General features: G+C 39.3%; 1 protein-coding gene across 3 annotated transcripts in view; it reads right to left on the bottom strand.

The window, feature by feature from the left end:
* The window catches only part of btbd8 (BTB domain containing 8), a 36,869-nt gene extending 23,508 nt beyond the window's left edge, over nt 1–13,361 (bottom strand). For all 3 annotated transcript variants that reach the window (XM_053683643.1, XM_053683644.1, XM_053683645.1), the window contains exons 1-8: nt 13,107–13,361; nt 12,441–12,609; nt 9,064–9,243; nt 5,851–5,981; nt 5,320–5,437; nt 2,307–2,396; nt 282–362; nt 50–146 (exon numbers count right to left, since the gene is read on the bottom strand). In XM_053683643.1, coding sequence (XP_053539618.1) covers nt 50–146; nt 282–362; nt 2,307–2,396; nt 5,320–5,437; nt 5,851–5,981; nt 9,064–9,243; nt 12,441–12,574 — 831 coding nt within the window. In that variant the 5' untranslated portion in view covers nt 12,575–12,609; nt 13,107–13,361. The remainder of the gene's footprint in view (nt 1–49; nt 147–281; nt 363–2,306; nt 2,397–5,319; nt 5,438–5,850; nt 5,982–9,063; nt 9,244–12,440; nt 12,610–13,106) is intronic.
* Between the last annotated feature and the right edge of the window lie 2,033 nt (nt 13,362–15,394).

The following is a 15,394-nucleotide window of genomic DNA, read 5'->3' as shown; positions in this document are numbered from 1 at the left end:
CATTTGGTGGAATAAAATAAAACAGAAAAAAAAAAAAGTCAGGCTTTACCTTAGGGAAGAACCTGCAATAGTCTCTGGTCAGAACCATTTCACCCACATCCTTCAGTCCCTCCAGACCCAACATATCTGCTGCCAAGACGACCTGACTGAGGGACACACAAAACAACTTACAATAACGCAAGGCAGACTACTGCACTGAACTGGCATCATGATAGCTGTTAAATGTGGGATCCCTGGACGTAGCACTGAAGTAGATGCCACTACAGTAAAGGGGAGGCTACCTCACATTGCTCCCTGGTGGAAGGTCCAGAATGGCTCCATACATAAAGTGTAGAAGAACCTCCATCTCATCGGGGCCCAGACTAAAACACATGCATATGAAAGAATAGTAAATATATTGTCATTTCTGGATGTTTTACTAGGACACAAGTACAACATGAAATATTGGGATATACTGCATTGATTTGAACTGTGTAAACCAGGGGTGTCTAATCTTATCTGGAAAGGGCTGGTGTGGGTGCAGGTTTTCATTCCAACCAAGAAGCAGCCTCACCGGAGTCTATTGAAAGCCAAGCTCAACTGATTAAATGGGTGGAATCAGGCGTGGCTCCTGCTTGGTTGGAATGAAAACCTGCACCCACACCCGCCCTTTCCGGATAAGACTGGACAGCCCTGGTGTAAACTATTGTGCACACTTGTAAATTGCTTTTGTCAGCTTGTCTGTATATGCTTGTCTGATGTTGGAAACCACGTATAAACACACACGCACACACACATACATAAATGTGCTGCCCAATTTACAAACACATACTATTGCATGAATAATTAAATGCACTGTAGGTGGCCTGCACAGACAGACAGTCTGGCATGCCAAGCTTAGTTAAGCAGCACCGACTGGAACTTGCTTATATTAAAAGAACCTTAAAGAGGGATGGAGAAAGGAAAGGTAGTGCTGTAAAGCTCTTTTGGCAAATAATGACTCTGGCATTAATCCTAGAGACACATTGATATGATTAATTTTTGATGATACCATATTAAAGCTCAGCCTATCAGCTGACACTGACTAGATATTGACTTTTTTTCCCCCGATGATAATTGCAAAAGCTGTTTAAAAGGCGTTGCTATGAGGAAAAAAGATGTTTTGTTATATTTTTCTAATCCTGTGTCTGCATTAGCATGCTTCATAGTGAAAAGCATCCACTCATTTTGTACACAAGTGTGTGTCACTGAGCCATGATTTCTGTGACAGTCGATACTTTTACATGGATAACAATAATCCGATACTGACCCGATTAATACTCTGATCAAGAAACTAGCATGTAAACAGCGATTATTGATTACCTTAATCTGGCTAAAAAGTCATACTCGAAGTAAACACAAATGGAATTAAGACATGTGTAGTATTCCTCTTTTAGTCACATTATTGAAGTGCATTGCAGACATGTACACACCTTAATCACACTATTAACGTCGTGTGGGAGTTTTCACTGCATTTTGCGACAGGACACGTACGCACACGGCAGTGCTCAACCATTTGATGGTAAACAAGACAGCACGGCTGCGTCCCAAACCGTGTACTTACCTACTATATAGTAGGAGAAATACATGTGTATAGTAGGTAAGTACGCTGTTTGGGACGCAGCCCAAGGCTTCAAGCAGTCGTCTGTTTGCACGTATAGCATGACAAATAATTTACTGCACTTGAAGCTTTCATAAAATTGAAAATGAAAACACTCAGAACTGTATACGGTACCATAACGAAGACCAACTGTATGTTATGTGAAATTCTGGAGGGACGTCAGACGGCGTGGCGTGGGAACGTAATGACGTGTGCCGTTAATCGATCTATGTTCTAGAACATGTAAAACGGGAACTAAAGGAATATTCTAAAAGCAACTCGTGTAAACACATTAATCACAATATCGTTTTATTCAGAATGAGGTCAATAATTACATTACTGTTGTCCATGTAAACATAGTCACTGACAAGGGCTATACTGACCTGAATTAAGATTTTCTAAATTCAAAGCAAATTAGTTATGACTGTAAAGTGACCAATACAAAAAAGACTGGCTCCAGGAAATTCCACAACCAATACTGTGTCACTTATCTGATCGTTTCTTATTTGAAGTTTTAAAAAAAAAACTGGACAGGCCCCACCCACAAGAGGTAAAAAGGGAGTGACATCAGTAACTAGTTTCTTGTAGTATGAATACAGTGACGGTCTAAAATGACATCCTGAGAGATTTAGTCTGAAAACAAAAGATGCACCATATTTAAGTTGTATTGTGGATTGTGTTGACTTACCCCTGTAGTGTGATGCACTGGCGTGAGCTTTCCATCCAGCTGCCACACAACATTGCTCGAAAGTACTGAGAGCGTGCGCAAAGAATTGCCCTGAAGGAGACGGACAGACGGACAGGCAGAAACAGAGGACGAGAAAGGTCAGGTTCATCCCGCACACTCAACGTTACACCACATCACTGTGGCTGATGTTTAGCCCTTGGAGTAACAGCAGTACAGTGCCCTCCACTAATATTGGCACCCTTGGTAAATATGAGCAAAGGAGGCTGTGAAAAATTCTTTATTGTTTAACCTTTCGTTTAAAAAAAGAAAAGAAAAAAATCACAAAAATACTTTGCTCGCATAGATAGCAAACAATTGCAAAGAAAATGCAGGGTTTATGAAAAAATATATATTTGTTACATATAGGTGTGCAACAATTATTGGCACCCTTTTAGTCAATACCTTTGCAAAGATCACAGCTCTGAGTCTTCTATAATGCCTGATGAGGTTGGAGAATACATGGGAAGGGATCTGAGACCATTGTATGTTGTGGTTGTGTATAGGGAAGTATACACACACACACACACACACACACACTCACGTGCGTTGAGTTTTGCTGAACTTTTGCCATCGCATAGTGAACAAGACTTGACATCATGCACTGTGTGGATACGGCAATGTCCTCCATTAAAATGAATAGGATCCAGGACAAGTGGACAATTATAAGGCATTTAATGTAAGCAGATACAGTGATGTATTGAGAACCATCATACTGACACACCACCATACAATCGGCCAGTTTTTATTCCGTGAATGTCTCTCGCCACTTCAATCCTATTCCCCACTGTTCAGAATTCATTAAAAGTGAGTCATCACTAATTTTCTCCTGCTGTCTGAACCACTCAAACTGCAGCAAGCAATCTGAGAGGCTGAAGGTGAGCATGTACTTCTCCTGAGATGCACAAAGACAGCCGACATCTCTTTAATCTGCAGCTCACATAACTGTTAGCAGCCATGGCTGAATGAAGAATTTCTACTTTCTTCGTCTATCTTCTCTTCAACCATCCTCCTACCTTTCTGATACAGACAGCCACGGTGTAAAAATAGACACTTTTTTCTTATTCTGGATGTTTATTCAGAGTAAATCATGCTCTCAGAGATGAAAGCCAGAAAAAAACCCTACTTTTTAACATTATGACAGCTCCCGCTGTCAGAAACACCTGGGAGAATTTCTCTAATTAGATTAATACTATATAGGCTTCAATATTGCACACCACTGTTATGCATCACAAGTATGAAGGCAAACTACATAGCCAATACTTCAACATTAGTGCAAAGACTGACCAATTAAACTGCAGCACAAGTTTATATAGTTCCTATTTTTTATGGTCAGCCCAGTAACACTAGTGTACTGGTATTCAGATAGTGTAATCCAATGAATTTCATTTGACTCTTTCCATCCAGGCCTCTCTGTGAAGAAGGTGTGGCCTTGCAGTCCTCTAAGCTACTGTATTACTCACCCAGACAATATTTGGTTTATCACACTGAAACGGCTCCAAATCTTGTTCTATTGAATTGTCATGTTTAATAGATAAACAGATACATTTCTGAGGTTTTTTTGTGATTGTTGCCATCAAAAAACACTTGATTTTACTGCTGCTTTTATAAAAAAAATAAACGAATAAATTAAAAAAAAAAAAAGTGATTTTTTTTTGTGGAAAACGACCTGAATTGGCAAAATTGCAATTGCACGAAATTGTTTTGCACGGCATTTCACAGTGATGTTTGTTGGTAAACTTTTAGCTGTTCTCATGTTCGACGAACATGAATTGAAGGGGGCTTTGGCTTAAAGTGCATTGCGATGATGTCTCATGACGCATCTTGGCCCAAATCTGCAGAAAATCTGGGGGTAATTTTGAATAATTGCAAGCTCCTGCGAATATTGCAGCGTTTCCTTGATTTTGCATTCAATTTCTGCGATTGAAAAATTCTGGAGGAAATGTTTGGTAAGAGAAAAAGCATGAAATTTAAAAAGTTAACAAAATAGACATCCCAGATCAAATATGGTAGTATACCTTTGACGGTGTTATCCATATTTTTTGGATAAACCTGTGTTTTTGTTTGCAATTGTTTGATCTGCATGAACGCAGAGTATTTCTGTGAATTTTCTGAACAAAATATCAAAAGGGTAAACAATAAAAACAAGTTTTCACAGCCTACTTTGCTCATATTTACCAAGGGTGCCAATATTAATGGAGGGCACTGTATGTCTTAACCATCAGAGATATACTCTATGTAAAACAGAGACCGATTCTGACCGAGTACAGGCTCAGAAAAGGCTAACAGAAGAGCCTGGCTTTCAGGAGAGCAGATACTGTATGCTCACTGTAAGAGAGTTGAGGTCGTGACAGCGGTGCAATTTTTCTCCGCTGTGGAAAAATGTTGAATTTCCACTGATTTAATTTACACGAAAAATTCTGAAATTGAGCAATTATAGAGCATTCTAAGAGAGAAATACAGCCTTTGATACAAAATATGTTGCAGAATGTCACAGTCTGCTTGTGAGTGATTGATTAACTTTGAACTGTGTTTTGTAACTGAATTGAGAGAGGAGAAGAGAGGAGAGGCAAGACTTTTGGTCAAACTCAGTTGCCATAGTAACAACCTGGTCATAATGAAGGTAATCTCCGCTAAATCAAACAGTACGTTTGCCATTACTTAGCTTTGCCATTGCACTGTTTAGGGCAGACAGAATGGCTAGTTCATGCTAAATTACAGTGTAAACACTTTTTATTTGGAACATAATAATAATGAGCACAGAAGACAGACTCTCACTGTCCCTCAGGCCTTATTACTCTTATTGATTCAATCACAATGCCAGTAAATCTAATCTATTTATGTCTATAATGATACAGGACAGCTCAGACTGTCTCCAACTTCCAAGTATAGTACATGTTCTGTGCTTGGCAGTTCCAGTGTATCAGCCAGGTGTTAATTATGCTTCAGCTCGCTAAATGTCTTGGGGTCAAGTTACCTGTGAGCCGAGAAGACTCTGTCTCCCACCTGGATACTGATATCACAGGATTCACCTCGTTCATACAGGGCTAAAAGATCAGCACCGAGCCCAGAGGCAGGCTCTAAACGCACAGACTCTGACACAGACAGAGTCAAAGAGAGAGAGAGAGAGAGAGAGAGAGAGAGAGAGCACAACAGATAAGACTTTATTGATCTCTGCTGGGAAATTGATTTGCATCATCAGCCAAAAAAATTGCATTTACACAGTTTCACCCTTAACCCTAAATACAGATCAGTCAAGACATGTTTGCCTCTCTAGTTTTGAACTGGCGTTACAAGGCTTACATAGTTAACAAGTGAGGAAGTCTTTAAGCTACGACTTTAACAACTCATGTCAAAGCGCCTTCAGTTGTTCAGTAATCTCAAACAGACTTGCTTATGTGGTTCCTGACACTATCCATGATAGCCATCAAATTTGGCAAAAGTACATCACATAGCTACAAACTATAGCAGAGATCAATCTCTTTTTATTAATATTATTGTCCCTCACCTGGATCTGCACTGGCGTGAAACTCTACATCCTCCTCCACCACAGCGCCATTTGATAGCAGCGAGAGCCCATGCAGTCCAGCAGAGGCAGCACTCCCTTTCCCCAGGCACTTATCGTCTGTGTACACTCGCCTACAATCCACACACATTAAGCGAATCACCACACAGATGTAGGAGAAAGCTGCACGTTTAATCATGATATAAATATGCTAATTAAAGCTGCTGTGAGATTTCTTTCTCTGAGGTCTATACAAACTTGTAATGCAAGATGTGGCTGCTTCAGCGTTCTAATTGCTCATTGGAGGAAAAGGATTCCCTCTCTACCCCAAACAGCCCAGTGTCACGATTCCTTCCACAAAAGTCTAAAGATCGTCCACCTTACTTTCTCCGCACTTACCTTGCACTAATTGCCTTTTGTAGTATTCACTTGTTTTCATCCACCCATTCATTCTCTATACCGCTTATCCTACTGGTTCACGGGGAACCTGGAGCTTATCCCAAGGAGCATGGGACAGAAGGCAGGGTACACCCTGTACAGGGTGCTAAGCCATCACAGGACTGCGATGATCGCAGGGCACAATCACATACACACACCCATTCATATACTACGGACACTTTGGACATGTATGACATTGTCCTTTGCACTGTGTATGCACTTAAATCTGAAATTGTGGGAGACCACTCTAGCATTGTAAAAACTAGCATTTGTCTCTTGTATTTCAGGTAATGAAACCTTATGGATGTGGTAGATGCTTTTGCATCACTGTTCCTTTAAGTGCATGCTTTTAGGTCACTCTGGATAGGAGTAGCTACTAAATGAGTAAATGTAAATGTATGAATTTCATCCTCTCTGGTAGGAAAATGCTAATGTGGAAGATGATTTAATATCACAGCTGCAAGAGTATCAATGCATGTTCACAGAGCCATTCAAAATGCATAATGCATACTAAGTAATACGGAAAAATTGCAGGGCTATTTCTAACTGTATGCGGTATAAGCAGTCACTCATGGCCTCTGAACCACCAGGGGGGCGGGGTAGGGGTCATGGCCTTTGTTGTCTGCAGCTTGCTTGACAGGTATGACTGGAGTGGGGGTAGAATGCAGTTTTGGACACTGCCCAAGTGTGCACAGCTCTCTGGATATAATTACTATGTTTCCTCAGTATTACAGAAGCATCCTAAGAATAAAAATATTACTGGATGCATCAGTGTGACAAGGAAAAAATGGCTGCATGCATCTACAAGGCTGACAGACCTCCAAGTTTAGCTATCTATATAAAATACAACGTATAGTACAAAACTATGACCTCGGGTACCTTACAGAGTCCTCAAGGAGAAAATGGCAAGCTATTATACACTAGCTTCCTACCATATTAGAAAATAAACAAATGCCTATACCAACGTGTCAAGCAAGCGAAAACCTAAAATTAGAAATTCAGTACACATTCCTCACCAATTCTTACAGTGCTCTATATCCCTAGCTTCTTTCTCCTCATTCATGTCTATGATAGTGTGAACGTTTCATATGATTAGTCTAGCTGTTGACTAAAGAGTGAGAAACTATTAGCTTGAATATAACCACAGGTCTTTAGGAGGCTCCTCTCCAAACAGTCAAGTCAGTGACCATGTCAATCACAGTACTGTTTTTGTTAGAGATCGACCAATAATCGGTTTTACTGATATTTTTCACGATATTTAAGCAATTTTCCGTAATCGGGTTAACGATTTTTTAAATATCGGCTCAACTGATAAATGGCGCCATCTTCTGGGATTTTGAGAATTGCGCACAGGACCACTGTAACAGCCATTAACGTACAAATTAGATGCGTTACATAAATGCTTGATATGTAGTTTAAGCAGCTTGGTGCTAAGAAACTTTAGCAACAGTGCATTTTATTTTTTTCATTTGCACTCTATTTATTGATGTAGAAATAATAGTTTTGTTTTCTATGCAAGGAGGAAATGAATGATAATTGTTATGAATAAAACTGTTTTTTCAGTTCAGTGGTGTTATTATCATTGTGTTAAAAACAGAAGTAAGACAAAAAATAAATATATATTGGTTATCGGGCACATAAACATGTAAAAAAAAAAAATTAAAAATCAATATCGCACAAGCTCTAGTTCTTGTACCGTGTCTTCTTACACTGCCCCATTTAGTATAATCTTTTATCGCTACAAATATATAGTTCTACTTCGAAATAAACTTTGCCAAGTGAGTGTACAAGGTGCATCTCTAGGGTGTGTTTATTTCAGGTAGTTTTCAGGGGCAGTGAGCATGGTGTTCCAGATACACAGAGAGAGAGAGAGAGAGAGAGAGAGAGAGAGAGAGAGAGAGAGAGAAAGCGAAAGCATCTGTCTCGGTACAGTATGGGAGGTTTGTGAAAGAGAAAAATTTGCAAAACTATATAGAAAGAAAGAAAATAGAAGAAACGAGAAAGCTGACAACTAACTCAAATAATGGGAATGAAGCACGATCACTAGCACAATGCACAAAGCTGTTATTGAGGAGAGGTGCTAAAACGATACACAAGTGATTCCTGCCTTTAGACAGGATATCTGTTGGTTAATTGAAAAGTGTAGTAAGCCAACAATTTATGACTGAAGAGAGAAAAAGGGAAACAGCTAAATATGGAAACAACAAAAGCTGATATACAGCACCACCTGTCAGCCACCTAATGACAATGCAGCTTGAAGTTTAATAACACTTGAGAGGAAATAGCATTAAAGCTGAAAACATATTTGGTGATGTCAACCAAGATACATATTAAATGCGAAAATTAATAATAATAATAATAATAATAATAATAAGAAGAAGAAGAAGAAGAAGAAGAAGAAGAAGAATCCATTAATAATTCCCTGCCAAACCTACAGTATATTTAAATATGCTCTGTGTTTAATTGCTCAAATTAACTCAAAGAAACTGATGTGCAGGCACAGAACTGCCGAAAAATCAAATCTGCTGGCTGTATAGACAATAATACCGAGCACAAAGAGCGGGACAAAAAGAAAACCCTCAATAAAATCAGAGGTACAAATTTCAACTTGACCTTCCACACTTGTACCAGTTTTTATGCATATCAGTGTACTGCAAAGTGACAGCTGCTGCTTCATCATACGGTAACGTTATAACAGAAGAGCGTTGTATAAATCAAATCAGACAGACTGATCCAAAAAAAGCAGCACATGGTAGAGTACAGACGTATAATACGCACCGAATGAGCTCTTTGAGTGCAGTAGGTTCCGTTCCCTGCAGGTTGATGATGGAAGCATTTGGCGCGGTTCCCTGGAGGAGGTGAGGAGCTCGAGCTAGCAGCACAGCCTTATGGGCCCTGAGCCGGAAACCTGAGCTCACACACACACTCACGTCCGTCTCCTGCTCCTCCTGCAACAGCCTGCAACCGTTTGAGGAATCTTTAGTGTGACAGAAACATCAACAACAACAACAACAATAATAAATATCCACAAGATGATTCACAGTTTTTCACACTACTGGAGCAATATTATATGGTATCTAACATCAACCTGTTTGAAAATTGCAAATCAGAAGCAGACACCATCTTTGATTTATTTATTGATTGATTCCTTTTCAGAAATGTTTATCCTCATCAGGGTCATGGAGGATCTGGAGCCTGTGATACAGTGAAGTATTCAACACCATTCCACTCTTAAAGTGAACCATGGTTGTGGTAGCACATCGGTCAAAGTAGTTCAGCAAAAACTATTAACAATGTAAACTAAAATACACCAATCAGGACAAGAACTGGAAACTGAGGTTGCCACGTCCTTTTGTGCACGTGCTATTCTGCTCCTTTTGAATCCTACACTGTACTAGCTTAAACAAGTCGTTACTATAAAAGCACTCTGACCTTGAGGATGGCGTGGTCATCAATAAAGACAAGTGTACGAGTCCTTCTGGGAGCCATACATACTGTAGATAGCCACCATGCTTCAGATGAGGGTACATGTTTTAAATCATTAAGTTCCTTATGTTTTAGGTGCTGAGAGTAAATTGGAATATGATATGATCAATTCTGTATGCTAACCATGGTTCACATGGCAATGAGAGACAATCTGAATTTATATCCTAAGACTCCATAAGAACAAAAGCCTTGTGCTCCTTTGCTCTAAACTCTAATCATCATCATCATGTCCTCTATAGCAGTGTGACTGAGCTGGGTGACCCAGTATTTTACTCTAGTAATGCTGGAACCACTACGGCTAAAACAACCACGCTCACACCACAGTGATGGAGAAGTAGGTCAGGACAAGCTCGAGGACGATCAGACACGCTTCCTAAAGCTTACTTATTATGCCCGTTTGTGAAATTAAACACTTACCCTAGTGTTTCTTTTGACGTAAATGTTACGTACCGCATATTTATGACAAGTGAGTACCATAAATAACCATAATTGTGACCTAGTTCTACATACTGAGAAAAGAAGTGAATATTTATTTACTCCAAATAGATTGACTGATATTGGAAGCGCAAGTTATTATAAAACAATTGAATGAATTATTCAGCCAAAGAAACTGGTCAATTAAGCTCAAACTCTTTGACTGGGAATTTCTTGGTAGCATATAAATAAATTAAAATTTATATTTTAACATTTTTATATCTGTCCAGTGACACAAAACACGAATTTCCATAAAGCAGAATTTACTTGCATGCAACTAGAAAAAGTACATTCTTTTTTATGTCACCAGACAGTCGTTAAAAGCATATCATTTCACTGCACGTCGTGCATTGCATGGTTGTGTGTATGACCAAAAAAAATTTGAATTTGATGAGGTAATGGCTGTAGATTTATTTATTTATTTTAAAATTCAACAACTGCCCTTAGACTTCCAATAAGAGTTCTCTCAGTACGGCATAATATAATTAACGGCAGTCACCTGTATACTAAAGACAAAGCAGACAGAGGTTCAGGTTGAAAAAATGCTGGAATATATTTCTTTAAGGTTAAAAAGTGGAGGGTGAGCATTTACATACTCATTTGACTGGCAATTTTATCCAAATTAGCTTACAAGTCATTCCAAGCACAGACACCTAAGCAGCAGATAGTTAACAGCGGCTCTCTGACAGACCTGGGACTTGAACTTCAACTCGGAATAAACTGTCCTCTTTATATACACATTTGTTTATATGACACCGATATCAATTTCATAGCTCAGTATCGGCCAATCCCAGATTCTGATCCGACGCCGATATCTGATCAGCAGCCAAGCCTACTCTCTCTAAGCTTTGTTGCTAAGTTATGCAAAACACCAAAGACAATAGCAGCATCCGTCAACACAAGCTGTGTCCTGTGGATCAGGACATCCAACTCACAACCTCACACTCTCACTGCTTTATACTGCCATAGTTCGAGAGCACTAATAGTACAACCACTGGCTGCTGGTGGTGATTTTTAGATGGGAGGACTGAAGTATTTTACACACACACACACACACACACACACACACACACACACACACACACACACACACAAAGACAGACAGATGACATTATGATTTCCATTATTTTAAGTCCAAAATGCTCTACTTGGCTTCATGTTGTGTTTCATCCGAACATCAAACATGGTAAACAGAAAAGAAAAAAAACGACTCAACTTACAGTTCAGTTTTCTGTCCGTTTGTGTAATTTGCATTTTGATTGGACAATGTAAGTAGTCTATCTACTTATTAACTTTCTTCTCCAAAGTTATCTTAGGGGAAACATATCTTCCTTGCTCATGTTCATTACACTCGCTGCAATGTGACTTTTCAGTCATTCCTGAAGAAGTTTTACAGATGCATCAGTGACAGTCTTACAAAAAATAATTTAAAAAAATAAATGGGGGGACGGAAAAAAAAAACAAACAAACAAAAAAAAAAACACTACATTGTCAAAGTACGTACCCTCACCATCACACCCTTATACATTTCTTGAATATCCCATTCCAAAACCATGGGCATTAGCATGGAGTTATTCCCCTCTTTGTTACTACAGCAGCCTCCAGTCTTCGGGTAATGCTTTCTACAAGATTTTAGAACAGGTCTGTGGAGATTTGTGGCCTTTCAGACATAAGAGCATTAGTGATGTGAGCTGAGAAGGTCTGGCACACACTCAGCGATCCAGTTCATCCCAAAAGTGTTCCATGGGGTTGAGGTCAGGGCTCTGAGCAGGCCACATGGGTTCTTCCACTCCAACCTTGGGAAACCATGTCTTCATGGACCTCACCTTGTGCACAGGGGCACTGTCATGCTGGAACATGTTTGGACCCCTCTGATCCAGTGAAGGGAAATCTTAATGCAAATGCATACAAATTGTGGCGGTCAGGTGTCCACCTACTTTTGGCCATATAGTCCATCAGCCAAAATGGAGATCAAATCTAGCAGATGTTCTGGCAACACTAATTGCACTTATTGTCAAAAGTCTATTCATTTCACGCCTTTTTATGTTCGTTCGGATTACGGGGCTCCAAAAAAACACTTAGGTGCTGCACCTAGGCCTTTCAATGGTAAGGAAAACCCTACATTTATAACCAGCTGCCTCTGGGTACAAGCATTCAGGTGCATCCTCAGGATGAATGTGATATGGAAGCACTACCTGTTCAGGTCTGAAGACAGTGCACTGGCCAGCTGTTTACTCAGGTTGCTCTTGTGTTTGCGCTCTTTAGTCTGGAGCTCTCGGACTGTCTCGGTGGAGAGCATCACTGCAGCCTGACACTCCTCAGTCAGCATGCAGCCAGGATCTCTAGGGGCTTTCTGGAATTGTGCTGAGAAACAAGAAAACACTTCAGCTCAACGTTATTTGAGTTTGCTTAAGTTTGCTCTTTAAAATAAATAAATAAATAAATAAATAAATAAAAAATCCAATATCCCTCAGTCAGCATGTTGGAAATAGGACAAGACTCAATTTCTAGTGCTCACACACAAACAACTTACAAGTACACATTTACCAAAAGTGTACCAAATTATGAAAGCCTGCTAGCATCACGCCTACAGAGTGAAAACAAACCTAGAAACCGTTGCTTGGAAATTGTAACCCTGGGAGCTCGTGTTAATGCTGGTGTTGATGTTACTGTGAATCATGAAAATAAAAATAGGCGTGTTTCAAATATTTTACATTATCATCGTGTTTCTACAACCTGCTAACAAAACTAACATCACCAAGCATTTAAACTACACTGTAACTCCACTGTAAAAGCCCAAAGATCAGTGCTAAATCACATGTGCACGCGTATCTAATTCAAACCGAAGACAAAGCACTGACCTGTAAGACATCAGGTAATAATAAACACTCCATGTATCCTCTGGGGTCCTCATGGCTGGAGATGTTCTCCTGCACTCAGGTCTGTCTCCACACCTCTTACTGTCTCTCACTGCTTGGGCAAAAGCTACAATAACGTCAGTAGAAATGACATTAAAATCCCAAACGGCTCGCTACTGCCTACGTAGGTGCACTACATAGACTGTGAAGTCATGGTTCTGCTGAGAGGTTATTTACACGCCGATACCGCCCACTCTAATGCCACTTCCGGTTTGTAATTTCCGCCAGAGGGCGAGATTTTAAAAAATCAAGTGGATCTGTGAGATTGGTATAAACGGAAGTCGGAGCTCAAAATGGGAGGGACTTTAACTCCAAATGGGCGGTACAAACCTCCAGAGGACTTCGATTGGTTAGTGTAGTGTCTGTCATGTAAATTAAGCTGTCGGTTTTTTTCCGGCGGTTTGGTGGAGTTAACGTGTAAACTTGCAGTTTTTAAATTTGAAACATTGACACACTGAATTCCCAGATTATGTAGAATCAACAAAAGGAAGTGTATTTTGTTTGTTAAATGAATTTATTTTATCCGTTTTATAATGTGCTTGCTGTGTATGTACCAGGTTACACTGGTAAGGGCAGATGAGGCGAGCTCCAGGGCATTTACACCGAAGTATTTTACCCAGGATAGTGCAGTTTCTCATGCATGCAGTCTAGCTGTGCTAATGAGTAATGTCATTGTATATGCAGAGAACATGCACGGCACCTTTTATCACTATGGACTGTAAATATGTCAAATTTTGTTTATTTGTGAATTACTTGTACATATTTTGTAGTAGATTTTATTGTGAAGGAATAGTTCACCTAAAAATAAAATCATTGAGCAATAAAAAAAAAATGTTGGTTATAATATTGTTACACATTCACCTCAGTGAGTGCAGTTATATCTCGATTTAAGTTTGTTTCCATCTTGATATTGTTGGATTTTAAAATTAATATTTAATATTAGACAATTATTATATAAACTTCAATCTTCAAATAGAATGGCATTGGACATGTATACAATAACGACAAAGCTGAAAAAAATTAATGCTACAAGAAAAAGTGTTATTTAGTTTTAAATCGGTGTTTTTGTCATCATTTGTCACCGCGCATCTGTGCACTCGGCGCGATTTCCGAATCCTTTCCATCAATTCTGCATTTTCGCCTAAAATCCGCCCATTTCTGAAATCCTAATTTCTAAGTACCTCCCACTTAGAGGTAAGTACCTCCCGCTTGCAGCTAAGTACCTCCCACTTGGAGGTCTCCGGGCTGCAGCGATACATACCTGGGATCTGCTGGAGCTTCTGTTGAAAGCGGGTTTCATGGATTAAATTTTTTTTTAAAAATTTATATAAAGGTAAAATCAATCCAAATTTTCATATAATAATCAATTTAATAATTATATAATTATATAAATTTAATAATTATAATCGATGCTTGATTTATGACTGTTGTATCAATTAATCTCAGTCATTGCGTTTTAAATCGATGAGTGGATCCAAACCATCGAATCGTTACAACTCTTAACAACCTCATCCTCTGTGACTGATCCTCGCTCATGATCTCAACGGATTTGGGGTAAGACAGTCCGTACAGGATTTCATAGTTTTTTGTGATTTTTGTGGGCAATTTTTTTTTTTCAAAATGTACTCCTTATTTTGCAGAAAACTTTGCAATTGCACAAAATAGTTTTGCACAGTCTTTCGTACTGATGTTTGTTGGTAAATGAGACCTTTTATCTGTACTTATGTTCAACGAACATGAATCGAAGAGGGCTGTAGCTAAATGCACATTGCGATGACGTCACAATGGCCCAAATCTGCTGTAATTTTGAAAAATTGCAAGCTTCTATGAATATTGCGGTGTTTGCTTTGATTTTGCATTCATTTCAGTGATCGAAAACACAGAGGGATTGGTAAGACAACGCTGCTCCTCTTCAGTGCAAGCTTTACCAAAGGCGACACAGAGGGCACTTGTGTGCACCCTTTTGAAGCCCAAAAGGAGAAATAAGATAAGGCAGGGGTGTCCAATTTTATCAGCAAAGTGCTTCTGCTTGGTTGGAATGAAAACATGCACCCACACCAGCCCTTTGTGATCAAGATTCTACACCACTTTGCATTAAGGCCTTGTGGCCCTCAGGGACACAATTTGGAACAAGGCATAATAATATACATTAAATTAAGCTAGATAAAAAAAACATCATTACACACTCTTACAGAACATGTCTGCTTGCATGTTTGCCACGCTGAATCCTG

The sequence above is a fragment of the Ictalurus punctatus genome, chromosome 11 (assembly GCF_001660625.3).
Source record: "Ictalurus punctatus breed USDA103 chromosome 11, Coco_2.0, whole genome shotgun sequence".
Taxonomy (NCBI): domain Eukaryota; kingdom Metazoa; phylum Chordata; class Actinopteri; order Siluriformes; family Ictaluridae; genus Ictalurus; species Ictalurus punctatus.
The sequence above is the reverse complement of the archived record's forward strand: the minus strand, read 5'-3'. Positions and strand labels throughout refer to the sequence as shown.